Genomic DNA, 17,119 nt, shown 5'->3' with positions numbered 1-17,119 from the left:
GAATGTGCTGAAATTTGATTCAAAGCTATTTATAATCGTCTAAAAAAAACTGACTTGAAAGGCTGAGAGAAATCCAGATTAACTTTATTGATTCTGAAAGCAAATAAGGTATTGCTGTGCCTCATCTTGGATCACGTCAGGAGTTAGATGAAGTGTAATGTAGGCGTTGGATTTTAATAGTAGTAGATGAGCTTCAGTTGGACTTCAGTTGAAATCATGTGATGGAAGATGCTGAACTATTTAATAGGTCAGTTTGCATATTTCATTTGTTACCTGATCATCTGTTACAAATTACAGTTTAGAGATTTTTACATTGTGTTTCTTCTAAAGATATTGTCCTAGGGTGACTTTACGATGTTTGTATCCCCAATCATCTGTTCTTTTTATGCTGGATGTTAAGTGCTGCACCTTTAAGACTGCTTCCAAGGGCAAAGCGGGGAGAGAAGAAGCACTGAGTTTGTCATCAGTAACTGCACTTGCTCCCCCACATCTCTCTCTTCACACAGACTGTGTTGTCTGCAGCCCAGACAGTATGGAGAGAACTCTCCTTTGCTTTTAGTTAGCTTTTTAGCTAGCTGAGGCAGAAAAGTTCCCCGGACTGTGGCTCTTCTTTTTCTTGGAACTGATCAGCCTGCTCTGGAGTGAAAACCCAGAAAAACACCAGGAGCTCACACCTGTGGCCCACCAGGCCCAGGACACGGCATTTTCCAGCACAGGAGGGACTGATAAGAGACTGAGCGGGCTGAGCTGCACCCCACGAGAAGGACTTTCTGAATTTGTCATCTCTTCAGAACAGCTAGAGGTTTTATTGTTTAATATTATTTATTTCTTATGCTTGCGAATACTTTGCTTGTTAAATAAACATTTTTTCCCACTTTTCTCGACAGAAATCTTTTCCCAAACTAGTAGGGGAAGAAGCTACTTGAATTTTCTTTTCTAGAGGGACTCCACTTGGAGGTTTCCTCCCAAAATTTACCCTAAACCAGGAGACTTATGTAACAATTTCTAGCCAGAGAATTGTTCTGGGTGTAAGCTGTATAAAGAGAGCTCCAGAGCTCTGTTCTTCCAGTGTTTCTGTAAATCATTTTCTGGTACACAGCAAAAGTAACTGGTCACCAGTCCAAGTGACCAGTCCAGGGACAGTGATGCACAGCATCTGAACAGCAGTAAAATTCAGGTGCAGTGTTTTGTAAAGGCTGTAGTTCTGCTGTTTGGAAATAATTCCTGCTGGCAGCATGGCTTTTAGGCAGATGGTACTGGCGTAGTTTTCATATGTTGTCATTCACAAAAATGTATTGATAAGACGTTAACGCATGCTGAAAATGTGAAAATACTCAAAATCTTGGAAAAATAATGTTGGATTCCAAACAAGTAAGAATGATTAAGGCTTTATACCATGACTGAACTTTCTTTCCCTTAGACATACCCAGCAAATACTGAATAGACTTGTCTGCCCACAATTAAACACTTATATTTGAGTTTTATTTGTATTTACCTTACAACTCAAAGTAGACAGCTATGACTCACATGTTCCCTTCTAGATAGATGTATAAAAGAGATCAGACAGAATCATGCTTCAGTGGTGTCTGTTGCTCACCACTGCCTGGATAGATTCTAAACAGCTGTCTTAGATGTGGGTTTCTCTTACAAAAGCAGGCTGAGAGAATTAGGGTTTTTCAATCAGGGAAAGAGAAGGCTCCAGGAAGACCTTAAAGCAGCCTGCCAGTATCAAAGGACACCTTCAAGAAAGTCAGAGAGGGACTTGGTACAAGGGTATGTAGTAATGGGACAGGGCAGAATAGCTTTAAACTGAAAGAGCATAGTTTTTAGTTACTTATTAGAAAGATATTGTTCCTTGTGAGGGTAGTGAGGCACTGGAACAAGTTGCTCAGAGAAGTTATGAATGTCCCATTCCTGGAAGTGCTCAAGGCCAGATTGGACAGGGCTTTGAGCAATCCGATTTTGTGGAAGGTGTTCTTCCAAGATGTTAGAAGTAGATGATCTTTAGGACACTCCCAGCCCAAGCTGTTCTGTGATTTCTGCACTGTAGACCTTTTGTGACATCCATTACAAGTTGAAGATACCTACATGTGGATGTCTACTAACATCACCGATGTTTGTATCTCATTATAAACATGGAAACCTGGTCGTGCCTCAGCTAGAAAAGGACCTGGGTGTCCTAAAAAGCCTATGTCGGTTTTACATGCTCAGAGATCTTAGGATATCTCAGTGTCTTAAATCGCAGAAGTGACTGACCTACATGGGGACAGTTGCTTTGAGCCCAGGGATAGCCTCAACTACATGAACAATTCACCTGAGCAACTGCTCTGTATATAATTCAGAATAAATTTATTTGTTGTCTAGGCTGCATTTGCTATTTCTGCTATAAGGGAGGTTTTGACACTCAGTGGCAGCACAGAGCTACATGAAATTTAAGTGCTTTAAGCTTAAGCTGATCCTGTTTTTAAAGACCAAAATGTTTTATTGACAGTCACCACAGACCTTTCTCCCTAATTTTATAGAAATGGAAATATTATGAAACTTAGTTTTTCATGTTTAGTTTTATTTAAAAATCCTTCAAGTTTTCACTAGTGCTCAGGACATGATTCTTTAATTCCATTACTCTGGTTTTTATACAGTCTACCACTTAAGAAAACATAGATTAACAACTTGATATTAAATCTTCTTTTTAAGACAAGTACTGCACCTAAAACTTAAATCATGTTTTATTTTTCTTCACTTGCATAACATGCAGTGCTGTGATGATGCTGTAACATGCATTATAATTAATAAACATTAAATATGAACAGTCATTCCAGAATAGGTGTTTTTTTCTTCTGTGCAGTGAATGTAAAGATCTGAAATTTCATTTGTCTGCATATTTTAATAAATAACTGTAAGCAGTTCTAACACCACAGTTTTTGTTTAAGGAAATATTTGATTGAATGTTAGTGGGAAATTTAAATGAATAAACCAGAAATTAAAATAAAGTTGCTTTTCTACTACTTATGGGAGAAACATCGTTTATACCAAACAGTCGACTATCCTATAGAGTTTACTAGTTGTTAGTCCAATGATGATGTAACTTTAGAAGTGTATGTTCATCTTATCCTAAATAAAATAAATCCTGTAACAACTGGATTTAATTGCATCTTTTACAATGTGGAAACACAGTTTTCTACTGTGACAGAACTCCATATTTTAATGGCAACTTTTATGAAGGGTACTGTTGGTTTTTTTTCTGACAGAGTGGAACAAACATCTTTAAGATAGGAACAGTATTTCATTTCCCCACTTCTTGCCAAAAATTGAAAATGTGTTCATATACATTTAAACATACCTATCTCTTTCTAATACATTTTAATAAGTCTTTGTATAAATAAAGTCAAATAGGACATCATTAATTGGCAGCACTTCTTTGTGGAAGAGTACAATGGAGAAATTTTTGTAATTTTTTTTTTACTCTTCGCATATTAATGCCTACTTCAAAGACCACTTAGCCTTTTCCAGTATAAAAGAGGCTTTTCATGTCTAATCCATTTGAAGACTGAAAAGTAGACCAGTTTTCCATTTTCTGTAAATATTGCTCATTTGTATATTTTTTATTTATTGAATGGGATAGAGTTTGTTCTTCATCATTATGAAATGTTCATACTCCTAAACTTTTGTGTATGCCTTTCTTTTTTGCAGACTAAAACTGGTATTGCATTGTTATATGATGAAGTATCTGAAAATGCTTATGACATCCGACTGAAGCTTACAAAAGAGGTATTAACAATTCAAAAACAAGATGTCGTCTGTGTTAGTGGAAGTGATCACAGTGCAAATGTAAGTGGTTCTATATCTCTGTGCTTTTGACTGCACACTGTAATGTCTTCTGCAGAGGTCACCTTATTGTACTGGAGTGCAAGAGATTTTATTGGGTAGTGGAAATACAAGTAATTATCAGTTGCGGGTCTTTGTGCTTACCTACATTCATAAATGTAAAAGTGGCATTTTTGACCAGTGCTATACATACTTTATTATGACATTTTTAATCTCAACAGAAGCAAAAACATCTATAAATACCAAAATTTCAGCATTCTTCCATCAAACATTGCTGGGCCATTAAATTAAGGGAGAAAAGGAAAACTATTTCCCAGTGAAAGCATTTGAAAAGTAAACTGATACACCACAGTTTTCCTCATTTGTGTATCAGACAGGATGTCTGTTCAAGGGCATTGAGCTGACTGAGAGAACACTTGACGGGCACTTATTTCACTGTAATTCTCTTTGAGGCACAGATGGAGCTTAATAAGTGCCAGCATGTATGTGGTGCGTTTTTAAACCAAAATTCAGTTATGCTGCATTTTCAAAGTCTGTGGTGCCTCTAAGCTATAGAGGAATCTTCTGTGTGACCATTTGGTAATGTCACTAGATAAACTGGTGGTATTTTGAAATAGTGGTATTGCAATGATATCTAGGTTATCAACATCGCTAAGTAATGCATTTCATTTTCTCATGTAAATGGTGAAACAGTTCTTGAATTTGGAATACATATACTTAATTTAACTGAGTAAAATCAATTTCATGAACTTTGTTGGTGTTTCTTAGAGTGCACAGTTCATGGCAGCCTCCTCACAGGGGGCCAAGGGAGAGTGTTTCTTTCTGCTTGCTGTGTTACATGTGTCACGTAAACTTAAAATCTGGCACTTGGGGACATCAAGTGGGTTCATGATGCACTGCTAAGAATTAGAAGCAAAAAAGCATATAATAGGTGTCTGTGTGTGTATATGTGAGTATGTTAGAAAATCTGCCTCTATAATATGTAAATATTTCATTCATGCTGCAGTATTTGTATAAATTACATAAAAATAATTGTATATAATTATATTGTATATAATATATATATGATTATATATATATATATATATAATTAATTGTATAAAATGCATAAAATAATTTGAAATAGCAAAAGAATCAAAATTCTATCTTACATAGTCCTAGTACACTATGTACTTGTCCATGGAATTGTGTGGAACATTACTTGCTCTTTAAAATGTTTAAAAAGGTTGATCGGTGACAGGCATGTCCACTCCTGGTTGGTTTGCTGAGATAAGTATAAGCCTCATTCATCAGCTTTGCATATACTTTCTGCTTCACTGAGAAGCATGAAAAAACACAGCTGCTTTTTTTTTTTTCTTTTTCCCTTTTTTTTTTTTTTTAAAACCAGGCATTCCTGTAAATGCTGATAAGTTGTATGCAAAGTCGTTGCAAGAGTCATAGTAAAATATAATGAGGCTTCAGTATATAGTGTCTATGCATATAATTATGTCTGTGCATATAATTATATATGACTGCTATGGACTCAATGGTCTTTAAATGCCTTGTGTCTGAATATCATAGCAAAGGAATCAAAATTCTATCTTGCAGAGTCCTAGGTTACCTCTTGATTGAATCAACACAAGCTAGTTGCATCTGAAAAAATACTGTATCAAATCTTTGTATGAGTTGATCAACACCCAAAATACAGCAGGACACCCCTCACCCAACATTCTCTAACTCCAGTCTAAAGCAGTACAAAAACTCACCCTAAACAGCCCAAGTCTGCCTCTTCCTCTTAGTATCAAGATTTGGGTTTATTTTGATGCCTTTTACTCCCTGATGGAAGGGTAGGGAGACAAACTTTGATAATATTTAAGGAATTGAATTTTGAAATAAATTCTGGAAAGTAATAGACCTTGCAGAGGAGGCATAGCTGGGATATGCAGCCACTGCATACAAAATTAGTCCAACTTCCTCGGCTGTATTTCATCACCAGTAGTGATCAGAGTACTGGGTAGAGCCCATTAAGAAGTGCTTCCCAGGACTGTGCCAAAGAAAGACAGTTTTCTTGATTGTAGATGTAATGTTAATATGTAAAAGTAAGTGAATTTCAAGTATAATTCAGATGGTAATTTAGGTTAGCATTGGCACCCATTCAGCAGGGATTTCTCATACCTCATACTATTGAGACATGAGAGCTGGCAGTCCTGCCGAGCTGCCCTTTCATGGAAAACATTATTAACATTATCCTTATTTTCCCTAAGTTTTCTTACTGAAGACTTCTGAAAACTAAATTTTAAGGGTCTGATCTGTTTTTCTGTGTCCCTTACAAGATCTCCCCAAGGTCCTTTTCTGAAAGTGTTATCTACAGTCGTCACAGGATTCTGTTGTCAAACTCTAATGGGAAAAATGGATTAGACTGTCTTCACGGCCATATTCACTTTTTCTGCATTATACTGTGAACCAAATAAAAACTTCTGGACAACTAATATATAATATGAACACAAATTGAGTGTAACATGGAGATAAACACTGGGGGTCTTTTACCGTATATAAAATTCTAGTACATAGGAGCTCAAAAGCAGAATTTGAAATCAGGCTGAAATAGCTGGTAGTTCTCTAGCACAGAATTTGCTAAGTTTTACAATTACAGTTACATGACAGAAATTGCAGAGATAAATGCTTTATATTTCAAGTGGTTAAAGAGAATAGTTTTCATCCCTGTTCTGTCTGATTCAAAATATTAATAGAAAATTGTAACCTGAAAGTCAATGCTATAGCGGTCATAAACGATCACATTGTCTCACTGATTTATTCTACTTTCTCTGCACTTTTTCATTCTCAGGTACTCGTAGTTAATCTTTATTTTACACATGGACATTCATCAAAGTAGTCCATTTGAACAAAAAATAGAAATAACTTTTGCCTTCTTTTTGTACTCACCTCAAATGCATGGGAGGAGAAAAAAACTGGGTGTAGAATGACTTTTCCTCTTAGGTGGGATATTTGAATGGAAAACCATTGAAAACAAAAGTTCTGTTTCTACTTGTGGTAATACTTTTTTCTCCAGCCACTTACATGGGACAGCATTTGTGGGATGCATTTGCTTCCAGGCTGTTTTTTACTAACAGGTTCATTAATCCTGAGGAACACTGAGGATGAGATTTGCAGCTGTGCATGTTTAACTCTGCTAGTCTGGTGTACTTCTGAATGCCACACTGAGGACTGTGATGAGCTGGACTTTCAGCAATAGGGATTATACCCAAGGATAAAAGACTCTTACTATACAATACCTTTTACTACCATCATCTAGGTCTCTTCCTGTTTCATATTTTGTAATCTGCCATTAATTTAACTGCTACTTTTAAGCATTGAGAAAGCTTCACCTTCGATGAGAAATTTTATACCTGGTTTACTGTAATTTAATGACAGTTCAGCCCATTTCACTTCTTTCAATCTTGGACTTGGATGAGAGAGTAATGAGAGAAAAACATGTTTATAGAAAAAATAATGTAAAATCAGCTGGGTGTTTTTGGTGTTCAATTTTTTCACAGTAGACAAGCTGCTTTTAAGTTTCTCTAAAATCTAAAATCTTTCTGGATTTGGAGCTAATTAGAGAAGTAATATTTTGCAGTGCATTTTTATATAATCTTACATTCATAATTGTATATAACTATTTATAAATATTTGTATAATTTATATTTATGTGCTAAACATGCAATCATTCCATCAAGTCACATTTCAGATCTTCAGACATGGCAAATTCTAGTGATCTAAAGCCAAGTGGTCTAACACCAAGTCTTTCATGACTTGGTGTTACGTTTGGGGTATTCAGATTTTAAGGATGAAGGAGAATGTATGGGTGCATCAGAGTCACAGTGGTGAAGTTGTCCTCTATGATGAAACAGCTACCTAGATGAAAACAGCTGAACTTCAACTTCAGTAAGGCTTTTGATACTGTCTCTCACAGTATCCTCATAGGCAGGTAACCGAGCACTGGGGCAGATTGCCCAGAGATGCTGTGGAGTCTCCTTCACTGGAGATATTCAAGAACAGTCTGGACACAATCTTGTGCCATGTGCTCTAGGATGACCCTGCTTGAGCAGAGAGGTTTGACCAGATGACCCTCTGTGGTTCCTTCCAACCTCATTCTCTGACTCATTCTGTGATTCCCTGAATTGGTGCATGCTCGTAGAATCCAAGCACAAAAGTATTGACAGAAATGGTGAATTGAAAATAAATAGACAGTTTTCCCTATCTGTCAAGTATTTTTGTCAGAAGATATTTCTGCCCCCAGAGTTAAAGTTTAACAATACTCACAGAAATGAATTAATTGTATGACAGACAAGGAGAGATCAATTTTAGTTAAAGGAGAAACAGGGAGGCATTAATTTTTAAACTTTATACTTCATGAAGGTACTACTGTACATTAACTCTTTCTCACTTTACCTGCTAAAATTAATTTCTTACTTGTATTACCTCATCCTTAATATTCTTTGGTTTTCATCCTTCTCCTGTTGACAGTCCACAGTTTTATGCCTCTCCTCTTTTCATAAGCATTTACTTTCTTTTAATTTGCATTTTATTTTTGTAAGAAAAAGAAGAGAAATCCATTTGGTTTTTTAGCCAAATTGGTTCTTCTCACAGAGCTGAGTTGTCTCTGAATGGGCCAGTGGTCAGGCAAAGAAGTTTTCAATGCAGGCAAATGACATCTTGATTGGAAGAGAACTCCTCAGAGGCTTATTTGAGTCTAATAGAATTAGTATAACAAAAACCCTGCATGCTGGATACTCAGTGTTCCAGCTTCACAAGCTGTGTCTTAGAATGAAGCAAAGTAGGTGAATAAGGAAGAAAAGCAGCAAGATTAGTTGTTTAGTTGATTAAAAAAATTAGAAACAGTGTCTGAAAATACTGCTCAAATCCCTGATGAGATTTCTATTGGTTTTCCTTTATAACTCAGATGCTAATAAGGACATAGAAGAATGTTATTTTAGAAAACCTCTAGGGAAGAGATCTGAAAAAAAATCTAAAAGTTGTGGGGTTTTTTACCCCAAGGAAATTTCTGTCTCCAGAACTGCTAATATTGCGGTTTTCCCAGTGACTGTTCTACCATTGCTGTTGTGATATTTTAGTCCAATTAAAAAAAAAAAAAAAGTAATAATGAACAATTTCTGTATTTTTCTTTTTTCCTATCTTTATTGGAAGCATTAAGTGAACTATTAAGAGTCTTTCTTTTGAAAAAAAATCACTTGTGTGGAGAAAATACATTATTTAACTGTTTGTTATTTGTTTACCATGCTCTGGAAAGCTGACCTAGATACTTAGAAGATAGCTATCAAGTAATTCCTTAGGAACTTTATTGTGACAGATCATATGCTTGTCTTGCTGCCAGTCTGAGAACAGATAGAAGTTTGCATCACAAAATAAATATGAGTATTTCTCAGCATGACAAAAATCCTTTATTGTTAAAGATAGAAAGAATAAGTAGCTTAAAAGAAAGGCTGATGAACAGAACAGAAGAATGCAAAGGATGCTTTGAATATCCCTGAAAAAAGCTTTTTCTGAAATGTGGAAAGAGTCCAGCTACAGGTGAGTACTCATACCAACAAGGTAAAAGAAAGGGATCACAACTTTGATAAGCCACATGTGTACATAAACATACGTGTCCTTTAATTGAAATTTCAATAAACCTATTGCACTTCAAGCTATGGCAGTGTCAGGAATGGTAAATTATAGCTTAGATATTGTGAAAGGCCTTGTAGCAGTTTAAAACTTTTAACAATTAGGAGCAAACAGATTGTAATGGAAGCATGAGGCTTTCCAGTATCAATATTTGGGATACTGATGGATTCAACCTCTGTTGTTCATCTTCAGTATAGTCAACCTGTGAAATACTGTGTAAAGTTGAATGCAAATTGGCATTACTCAGAGAAAAGCTGTATTCTGGCAGGATTTAGCTACAATTTCTTGTTACATGATACCTTTTGAATAAGTAATCAGCTAAGTTTTAATGGAAAAAGTATTAGCATATCTTGACACAGTTATTAATATCTGTTATTAGTAACTCTAGAAATCCATATTGTAGATGATCTATATTGATGTAATGTGTATCTGAGAAGAGTCTGGTGTCTTTTCATGCCACTTGCCAAAAAAGCTCCTGTCCCAAACAGTATTTGACAACTCAGTGTAGGAGCACCTGAGGATTATTCTGAAGTCATACTGAGACTGTGTTTCATTCAGACACAATATGCTTCCTTCCCTCAGAGAAATAAAACACCATGGGCTTTGTCAGTCATCCTAACTAGAACAGATCATGTAATAATTCTTTTTTAAAAGGACCTCTTGAGGTTATCTAATTCAACCCACTGCTGAAAGTGGTGATAGCTTCCAAGTTGCTGAGAGCTTTGTTTCATGTTTAGAGTATCTCCAGCTCTCTGGGCAGCTCTTAATGCTTAACCCTGTGAAGTTCTTTCCTATTGTTATGCTCAGTTGGAATTGCCTTTGTGGCAAGTTGTGACTGTTGCCTCTAATGCTTTTTCTTGGTACACTTGTGAAAACAATTGTTTGGGTTTTTTATTGTTTTGCTTTTGGTTTTTTGTTATATAATCCTCCCTTTTGCTTGGCTAGTTTTGTAAATGAGTGTCTTCAATTTCATCCAAAAAATTCCACAGAAATTCACCAAATAATCCACTTTCCCCTCAAAAAACCCCAAATAGCCCACCAAAAACCCCACACAAATGAACAAAAATCCATCAACTTTTATCTATGGTAATAAGATAATGTAAAATTTGTAGTATGATAATAATATAAACTGATAAAAATGTTATTATATTTAATCTGCAGATGTTCCAGATCTTTTTTAGCACATGAAAAGATCTGTTTTTGATTTTACACAAACCTGAACAGTGACTGACATGCCTCAATCAATTTTTACTGCCTTCTTCCTGTCTTTTTAGGAAAAGGTGAGAACCAGTGCAGTGCAATAAGTTAAGCTTCAAAACTCTCCCATTCAAAATAATATTTTGATTTTTGCTACCCATTCCTTATTACATCTTGTCTTCACTTCCTGGAAGTGGAGAATGAGGCATCATGTGTTACTATGGAGGACTAATTTGTGTGTTTCCCTCTCTTTTTTGAAGTTTTCTTGATTTACACTTACTTTGTCTCAATAATTTTATCCACTTAATGAGTCACACGGTCTTTTTAAACAATGCAACTGTTTCTAAGAATATAGAAGGCTATTAAAAATTATCCAGGCTTGGAACTAAAGCTTATATAGATACCCATGAACAAAAAGCTTTTCCTGGAAACCACACGTTATAACCAACAATATAGAAAATCCTACTTGTAATAAAGTTATTTAATTCAGACTCCACCCCCAGTGTAGTTTTAAAGAAAAGCCACTTCATTATTTTTCAAAGCATTCTTAGATTGTTCGCCTGGTCAATTATCCCTGAGAGGACAGTATTAAGGAGTTGTGGAAATGCAGACATGGCATTTTCAGTCAGACTGAGGCTAACTGTGTGACATTTACATTTTGCTCATGCTGCACTCATTTTTTAAGGTTTACAGATGTACATAAGAAGTAACAGCAATGAGAAAGGAAGCAGCAATCAAAATTCAGTGCTTTCTGGCTTATAGTCAAGTATTCTTTGATCCTGACTGCCGTATACTGATAGAAGGAGTCTCTGTTCCAGTCCTAGGTGTTGGCATTGCAGTTTATCTGGTATGCTGTACGATATATATTTTTACATATTATCAAAAGGCTGTGTGGCTCTAGCCTTGTCATGTAGATGCCTATATTGTTAGACTTGGTTAACCATAATCCTCTCTTCATAGCGTCCTGCACATACACGCTCTCCTTAGTATGGTATTTCTTTTGAATTTTATCTGGAAATAATTTTGGCAAGAGCAGCCCCTACTGTACTTTTAAATCCATACTTCTACAAGGAAAGTCAATTTTATGAATGGATGTGGGGGGTTAGATATGTCCTTGCCTTTTTACCAGGCAGTATATTTATTGAGGCAGCCAGCACACCTCAATACCCACTCTTGTTTGCAAGTTCTTTAATAACGGCTGATTTGGTCTGTTATAGAATGAATTACATATTTAACAGACAAAAAAACTAACAGACACAAGATTTTAAAAAAACTAATACTACACAAGAACAAGAATGAAAAGTGAAACTACTGGTAGGTATAGAGCACAAGGTTAAATGTACCTATTAATGTTACAGCTAGTGAAGAAATAATATAACTTAGGATTCAATATATCTTACTATCCAGTTGTGTCCAATTGGGGCACACATAGAGATCCTTCCCCTCAATCCCTGGAGGGAAGTAAGCATGGATTTGCTTCCCAGCTCCGGGAGGGAGAGAAGTCTCAAATGCTTCAGGGTGCAAGAGGTTTCTGCCTCTGTGATAGCTTGTGTATCTTTTATAGTTTGTAAAACAGTGTCACTTAGTAAAGAATATTTCTTTTATCTCTTCCCACATCTGCTCTCCAGACTGAGATGTTGATTCTTAGCTGAGGTCTGAACCCTTTTGGTGGCAGAGATGACCCCTTGCTGGGCCTTTTCAGCCCTGGGTTGTCTCTTCTACATGTCTCTTCTACAACCCCTCTGTGATAGAGAGGAAGGGAATGTCCTGCCACTGTCACCCAGCAGGCCCACGGCAACCTGCAGCCACTGGTAGGTGGAATTTTGCTACCAATGAGTAAGAAGTGAGGGTTGTATGAGTGGAAATGGAAATATATATTTGGCAAAATTGTAAATACACGTTGAACAATTTGCTGAGGTGGCTCGAGGTGTGGAGAGGTGGAGGATGTGAACTGAGAAAACCCTCATCATGGGAATTCCCCATCTTCGGAAGAAAATTCCCTGAAGAATTTTAACACATCCTTGTTCACCACATCATCATTTCTTCTTTTGGGATATGTAAGAACCAGAAAGATGTCTGCTTTTTATGATACATTTTTACTGGGTCTCATGTTCTTACAAGATCTGTTTCTTCAGTCACTTCTTATCTTGTAAATTCCATGTGGTATCTTCAATGGTTACTAAGGAAAGGAATATATAGCTGGTATATTAAGTTCTAAAAAGAAAGCTAACTCTATCCCAGGTGAAACCAGGACAAACTGTCTTCTTACCAACCTGTCCTGGCCATTGTGAATGGGCTTGTTTCTTAGAACAGCTTCTACAAAATCTGAAGAACATGGTCTGTGCCAAGTGCTTCAGTCTTTTCTGCTATGTACTTCAGTTTGATGCTTGGAAATAATATGTGTATTCACTAATATTCTCATGCAGACTGGAACAGCCTTGTCACAGAAAAGTAAGATATTGTACATACAGAGTCTTTTTTCAAAAACTTCTCTTTATATCAATGATTTTGGAGTGCTTCAAGCAGGATCGCCTTCTTAAATCCCCATAGTACATTACTAAGATAGATAGATAGGTAGGTAGGCAGATAAATAGATAGATAGACAGACAGACAGATAGACAGACATAATATTTTTTCTAATGAGAGATTCTTTGCCACAAGTACCAGTCCTGAGTGTTAACAATAATGGTTACAGTGGTAATAATGATGTATTAGGTAGGCATTGGCAGGTCGATATAAAATCTTCCTAAAACACGGCAACAGAAATAAGCATTGCAATTGCCTTCTCATATTGCCCATTAAGCTTCAGTCATACCACTTCATATGAGCAAAAACCAAGACATAAAATACCTACCTAGAGATATACTTTTCTATTAAGTTATTCAGTTTTTCTAACAGAATCTAGTAAATCTTCTGTGTAGAGCGATCTCATACCTAAAAGATGGGCATTTGACCATATAGTTCTCCCCATTACATTTGAAAGTGTCATTCAGTTTTCAACTAATAAAAGTATAGAATTTTCTTCAGCTGTATTATTCATTTTAGCTGTTATAAGCAGCACTGCACCTGTTATCAAGTAGTCTCTTCTCTATACAGTTGTTGACATAGTGTTATTTTGAATAGTCTCTCTTATATTTGAATATTCTGTTGTATCTGCTTTTCAATATATTCCCTATCTGGCATCATTCTTGGAGTTCCTGAAATTTTCTGCCTCACCAGTTCACACTTTGCAACAATAAAAGGTCTCAAAAAGATAGGAATATTTCATATTGGTATCCTGCCAATTACAGTTCTATTACTTACTGTCTTACTTTATTACTTATTGTCTATTCAAACGCATCTTGAAGTTTTATGTGGGGTACTACTTTGTCCTCTAATCTCCTAGAAACAAGAAACAAAACAGGCTGTTGTGCCATGGGGGGTACATAATTGCTTCTGCTTGGTAGCACACCTGTAATGAGTGATAGTTATAGAGTTTACATTGAGTGCTTTGGAACCCATTAGAATAAAGAGTTTCAAGAAACTGCAGATACCATTGAACAAAACAAAACAAAATGCTAGTTAAAAAAGCAAAAAAATTCATTTTAAAAATTAATTTCAGCTTTACTGTTCAGATTGATAGTTAGCAAAACTGTCTATAAAGAGTTTTCCTTGCCTATAATGAAATAAAAATTACACAGTAAACTATAGCATTGTATTTTTTATGTTTTTAACACAGATACATATATCTGTCTCACTTCACTCTAAAGCCATAAATAAATTAATCTGGAAAGAAAAATTATATCTTGCCTGCAGGCAATCAGAAAGTGAAATAAGTTGTTTGTATGTTTGACTGAGACATACACATTAGGCTTTCAGCTGCATATGTGCATGACATTAATGTCACAAAAAGATAGGTTTGTTTATTTCCCCACAAATATTGCAGTTAAGTTTTGGCAAGATGTTTTGGAGTAGAATTTTCTTTCATAGTTACTTGCAAAGCTAATGTGAGTTTCAGTCCAAATTTCATAGTCATGAAATTTTGTCTTTGCATAACAAATTCAGGACTGCTTCAGACCTAAAGTCTACTGAACCAACTGTCCTTTTTCTGACAGCAGCTGTTAATGTTTCCTTACAAAAGCCAAACACGGCAAGAAAGTTGTTTTTCTAGTCATAGCAAATTATATATGATCATAGAATTGAAGTAAATTTGTGTAAATGACCTTGATCATGATACTTAATCATGCTCAGCTTTTAGCATTTTACTTTGCAATTTGAACATCTTGAAAAGAAGAAAGGTTTTGCATTTTTTAAACATGGACTTTGCTAAGCTGTTATGTAGGAATCATTTGTGTTTAATATCTTCTTTTAATATAAATATTTGAATATCTGTAATAAGCAATGCTATGAACTATTAAAATAGAAATATCAAGACTATATCAATGTTATGCAAGTAGTTTTCTTCATAGGGCTACCTATCAATCATATAAAAAGGCATGTTAATTGTATTTGAAAGTATAAGATGCCAATAAATAGTACCTTACTTTTCTTTTTTATAAAACAGCTGAAGCTATCCACATAGCAGCTCTCTATTTTTTTTATGATCATGCTAAAGCAAATGTGGAAATATTTATTTTGTGGTGGGATATATTAAGATAATATATTTTCAAGGTGTAAGTATAGGTGGAATAAAACAAGAATTAAGCAAGCGGACAGCCATTAGTTCCTGCAAAGCAGCTCTTGGGAATGACTCACTGAATCCAGAGTTAGAGATGTATTGTAATTTAGATCAGACCTGAACTTTGTCAGAAAGTGTGATAATTTAGATCAAAAGTTTTGATGCAGTTCCAAATGAAGAAAAAACCTATGAAAAAATTTTCATTAGCATGGATTTCAAAGAAAATTAATTTTATCAGCTGAAATTGAGTCATATGAACTTTTTAATATGTCAGGTACCATGTTCGTAATGCAGCAATTTTTCATTTTTAGCATAGACTAGTGTAGTACAGTATTCATGGGAACAGAAGCAATTTTGAAAATGTATGAGACAATTCTTAATTTTTTTACCATATGTATTATTTTTATCTACCTAAAATAAAACTGAAATTCCAGATTTATTTTGTTTCACTTCCCCCTGAGTCAATATGAACATGTATCTAGCATGACGAGTGTTACAAAAAAAAAAAGAGCCATATGTATTAAAGTAACTTCTTATTATAAGATTATAGTCTTGACTACTGAAATAAAAAATTATATTTATCTAAATCAGTGAAACAGTAAAACACCCAGACAGAAAGTATACATATAGGAGTAATCTTATATACAATTTATAATCTACAGAAAAAAAAATCTAATATGTTCAGGAATTACTGTAAAGATGGCATTCTATCCACTACTGTTCAGCATGTTCCAAATAGTTCCCATCAACTGTATAATTTTTGTCAACAGATGAAGTGCTATTATTATGCTGTCAGGTACCATGAGTTACACATTATTGAAATGTCAAATTCAGCATACTGTTAAACATATGATAGGTTTCTCTAGAAAAATATTGATAAAAGTTTATCTTCCTCATGCACTTAAATCTGAAATGAAAAAAATTAAACATTTCAAGCAGACTATCACTACATTTTTTCAGCATATGCTGCAAAAAAAAAAAAAAAAAACCAAATTCAAGGAGCTCTGAAGTTGTAGGCTAAAAACATTGGTATTCTTGGTTAAAAAATTAGAACAAATATGCATACATGATTGCTATGAAAATGCATACATCTGACCTCTTCATATAGTTTTCTTTTGTCAAAGGAAAAGTATGTACAAATTTCTGTTCAGGAAGAATACCACATCAGAGACAGAAAAGCATACTAAAGTCTAAATACACAACTTACAAGTTCTGCTCTCTGTGATAAGGAATTAATTAATTGCCTATAAATCAATGTTGAATGATACTTCAGAACTGATCCCTCAGATTCTAGACTACATTAAAGAATCTTTTTTAAGTAAATGAGAGCCTAGAAACATCTTTTATTCTCATTCAGGTATTGTATTTTCACCTAAATTTATTTTTTCTGCAATTTTTTAAAGCACAGAACTGTTACACTTCGTAGACAACCAGTTGGTGGCTTGGGCTTAAGCATAAAGGTATGGGTAACCTCTCTTTTCTTCTTTTAAATTTCAGTATGACTACTTCAGTCTTGAGATCTCATGGTTAATATGTATTTCTTACAGGGTGGTGCTGAGCACAAAGTGCCTGTCGTCATATCAAAAATATTCAAAGACCAATCAGGTAACTTATGCTATTTACTTACATAGTACTGTAGTTATTAATTGTTTCAGGAATCCATTTTTACTTCATGAAGACAGTTATGTTACAACCAAAATATTTTAAGTTACCTGCAAAAAGGTAAGTATGACAGAGGAAATCTATTAATGTACTTAACTTTTATAATGCAGAGGATAG

At 35.0% G+C, this 17,119-nt stretch overlaps 1 protein-coding gene across 1 annotated transcript in view; it reads left to right on the top strand.

Moving 5' to 3' along the window:
• The first annotated feature begins 3,457 nt into the window (after nucleotides 1–3,457).
• The window catches only part of SNTG2 (syntrophin gamma 2), a 126,881-nt gene continuing 113,219 nt past the window's right edge, over nucleotides 3,458–17,119 (top strand). Inside the window, exons 1-3 of the mRNA XM_066314874.1 lie at nucleotides 3,458–3,828; nucleotides 16,744–16,800; nucleotides 16,888–16,945. Of these exons, the coding sequence (XP_066170971.1) occupies nucleotides 3,646–3,828; nucleotides 16,744–16,800; nucleotides 16,888–16,945 (298 nt within the window). The 5' untranslated portion in view covers nucleotides 3,458–3,645. The remainder of the gene's footprint in view (nucleotides 3,829–16,743; nucleotides 16,801–16,887; nucleotides 16,946–17,119) is intronic.

Source organism: Sylvia atricapilla, chromosome 3 (assembly GCF_009819655.1).
Source record: "Sylvia atricapilla isolate bSylAtr1 chromosome 3, bSylAtr1.pri, whole genome shotgun sequence".
Lineage (NCBI taxonomy): Eukaryota > Metazoa > Chordata > Aves > Passeriformes > Sylviidae > Sylvia > Sylvia atricapilla.
Note: the sequence above shows the minus strand (reverse complement) of the source record. Positions and strands in the feature narration are given on the sequence as shown.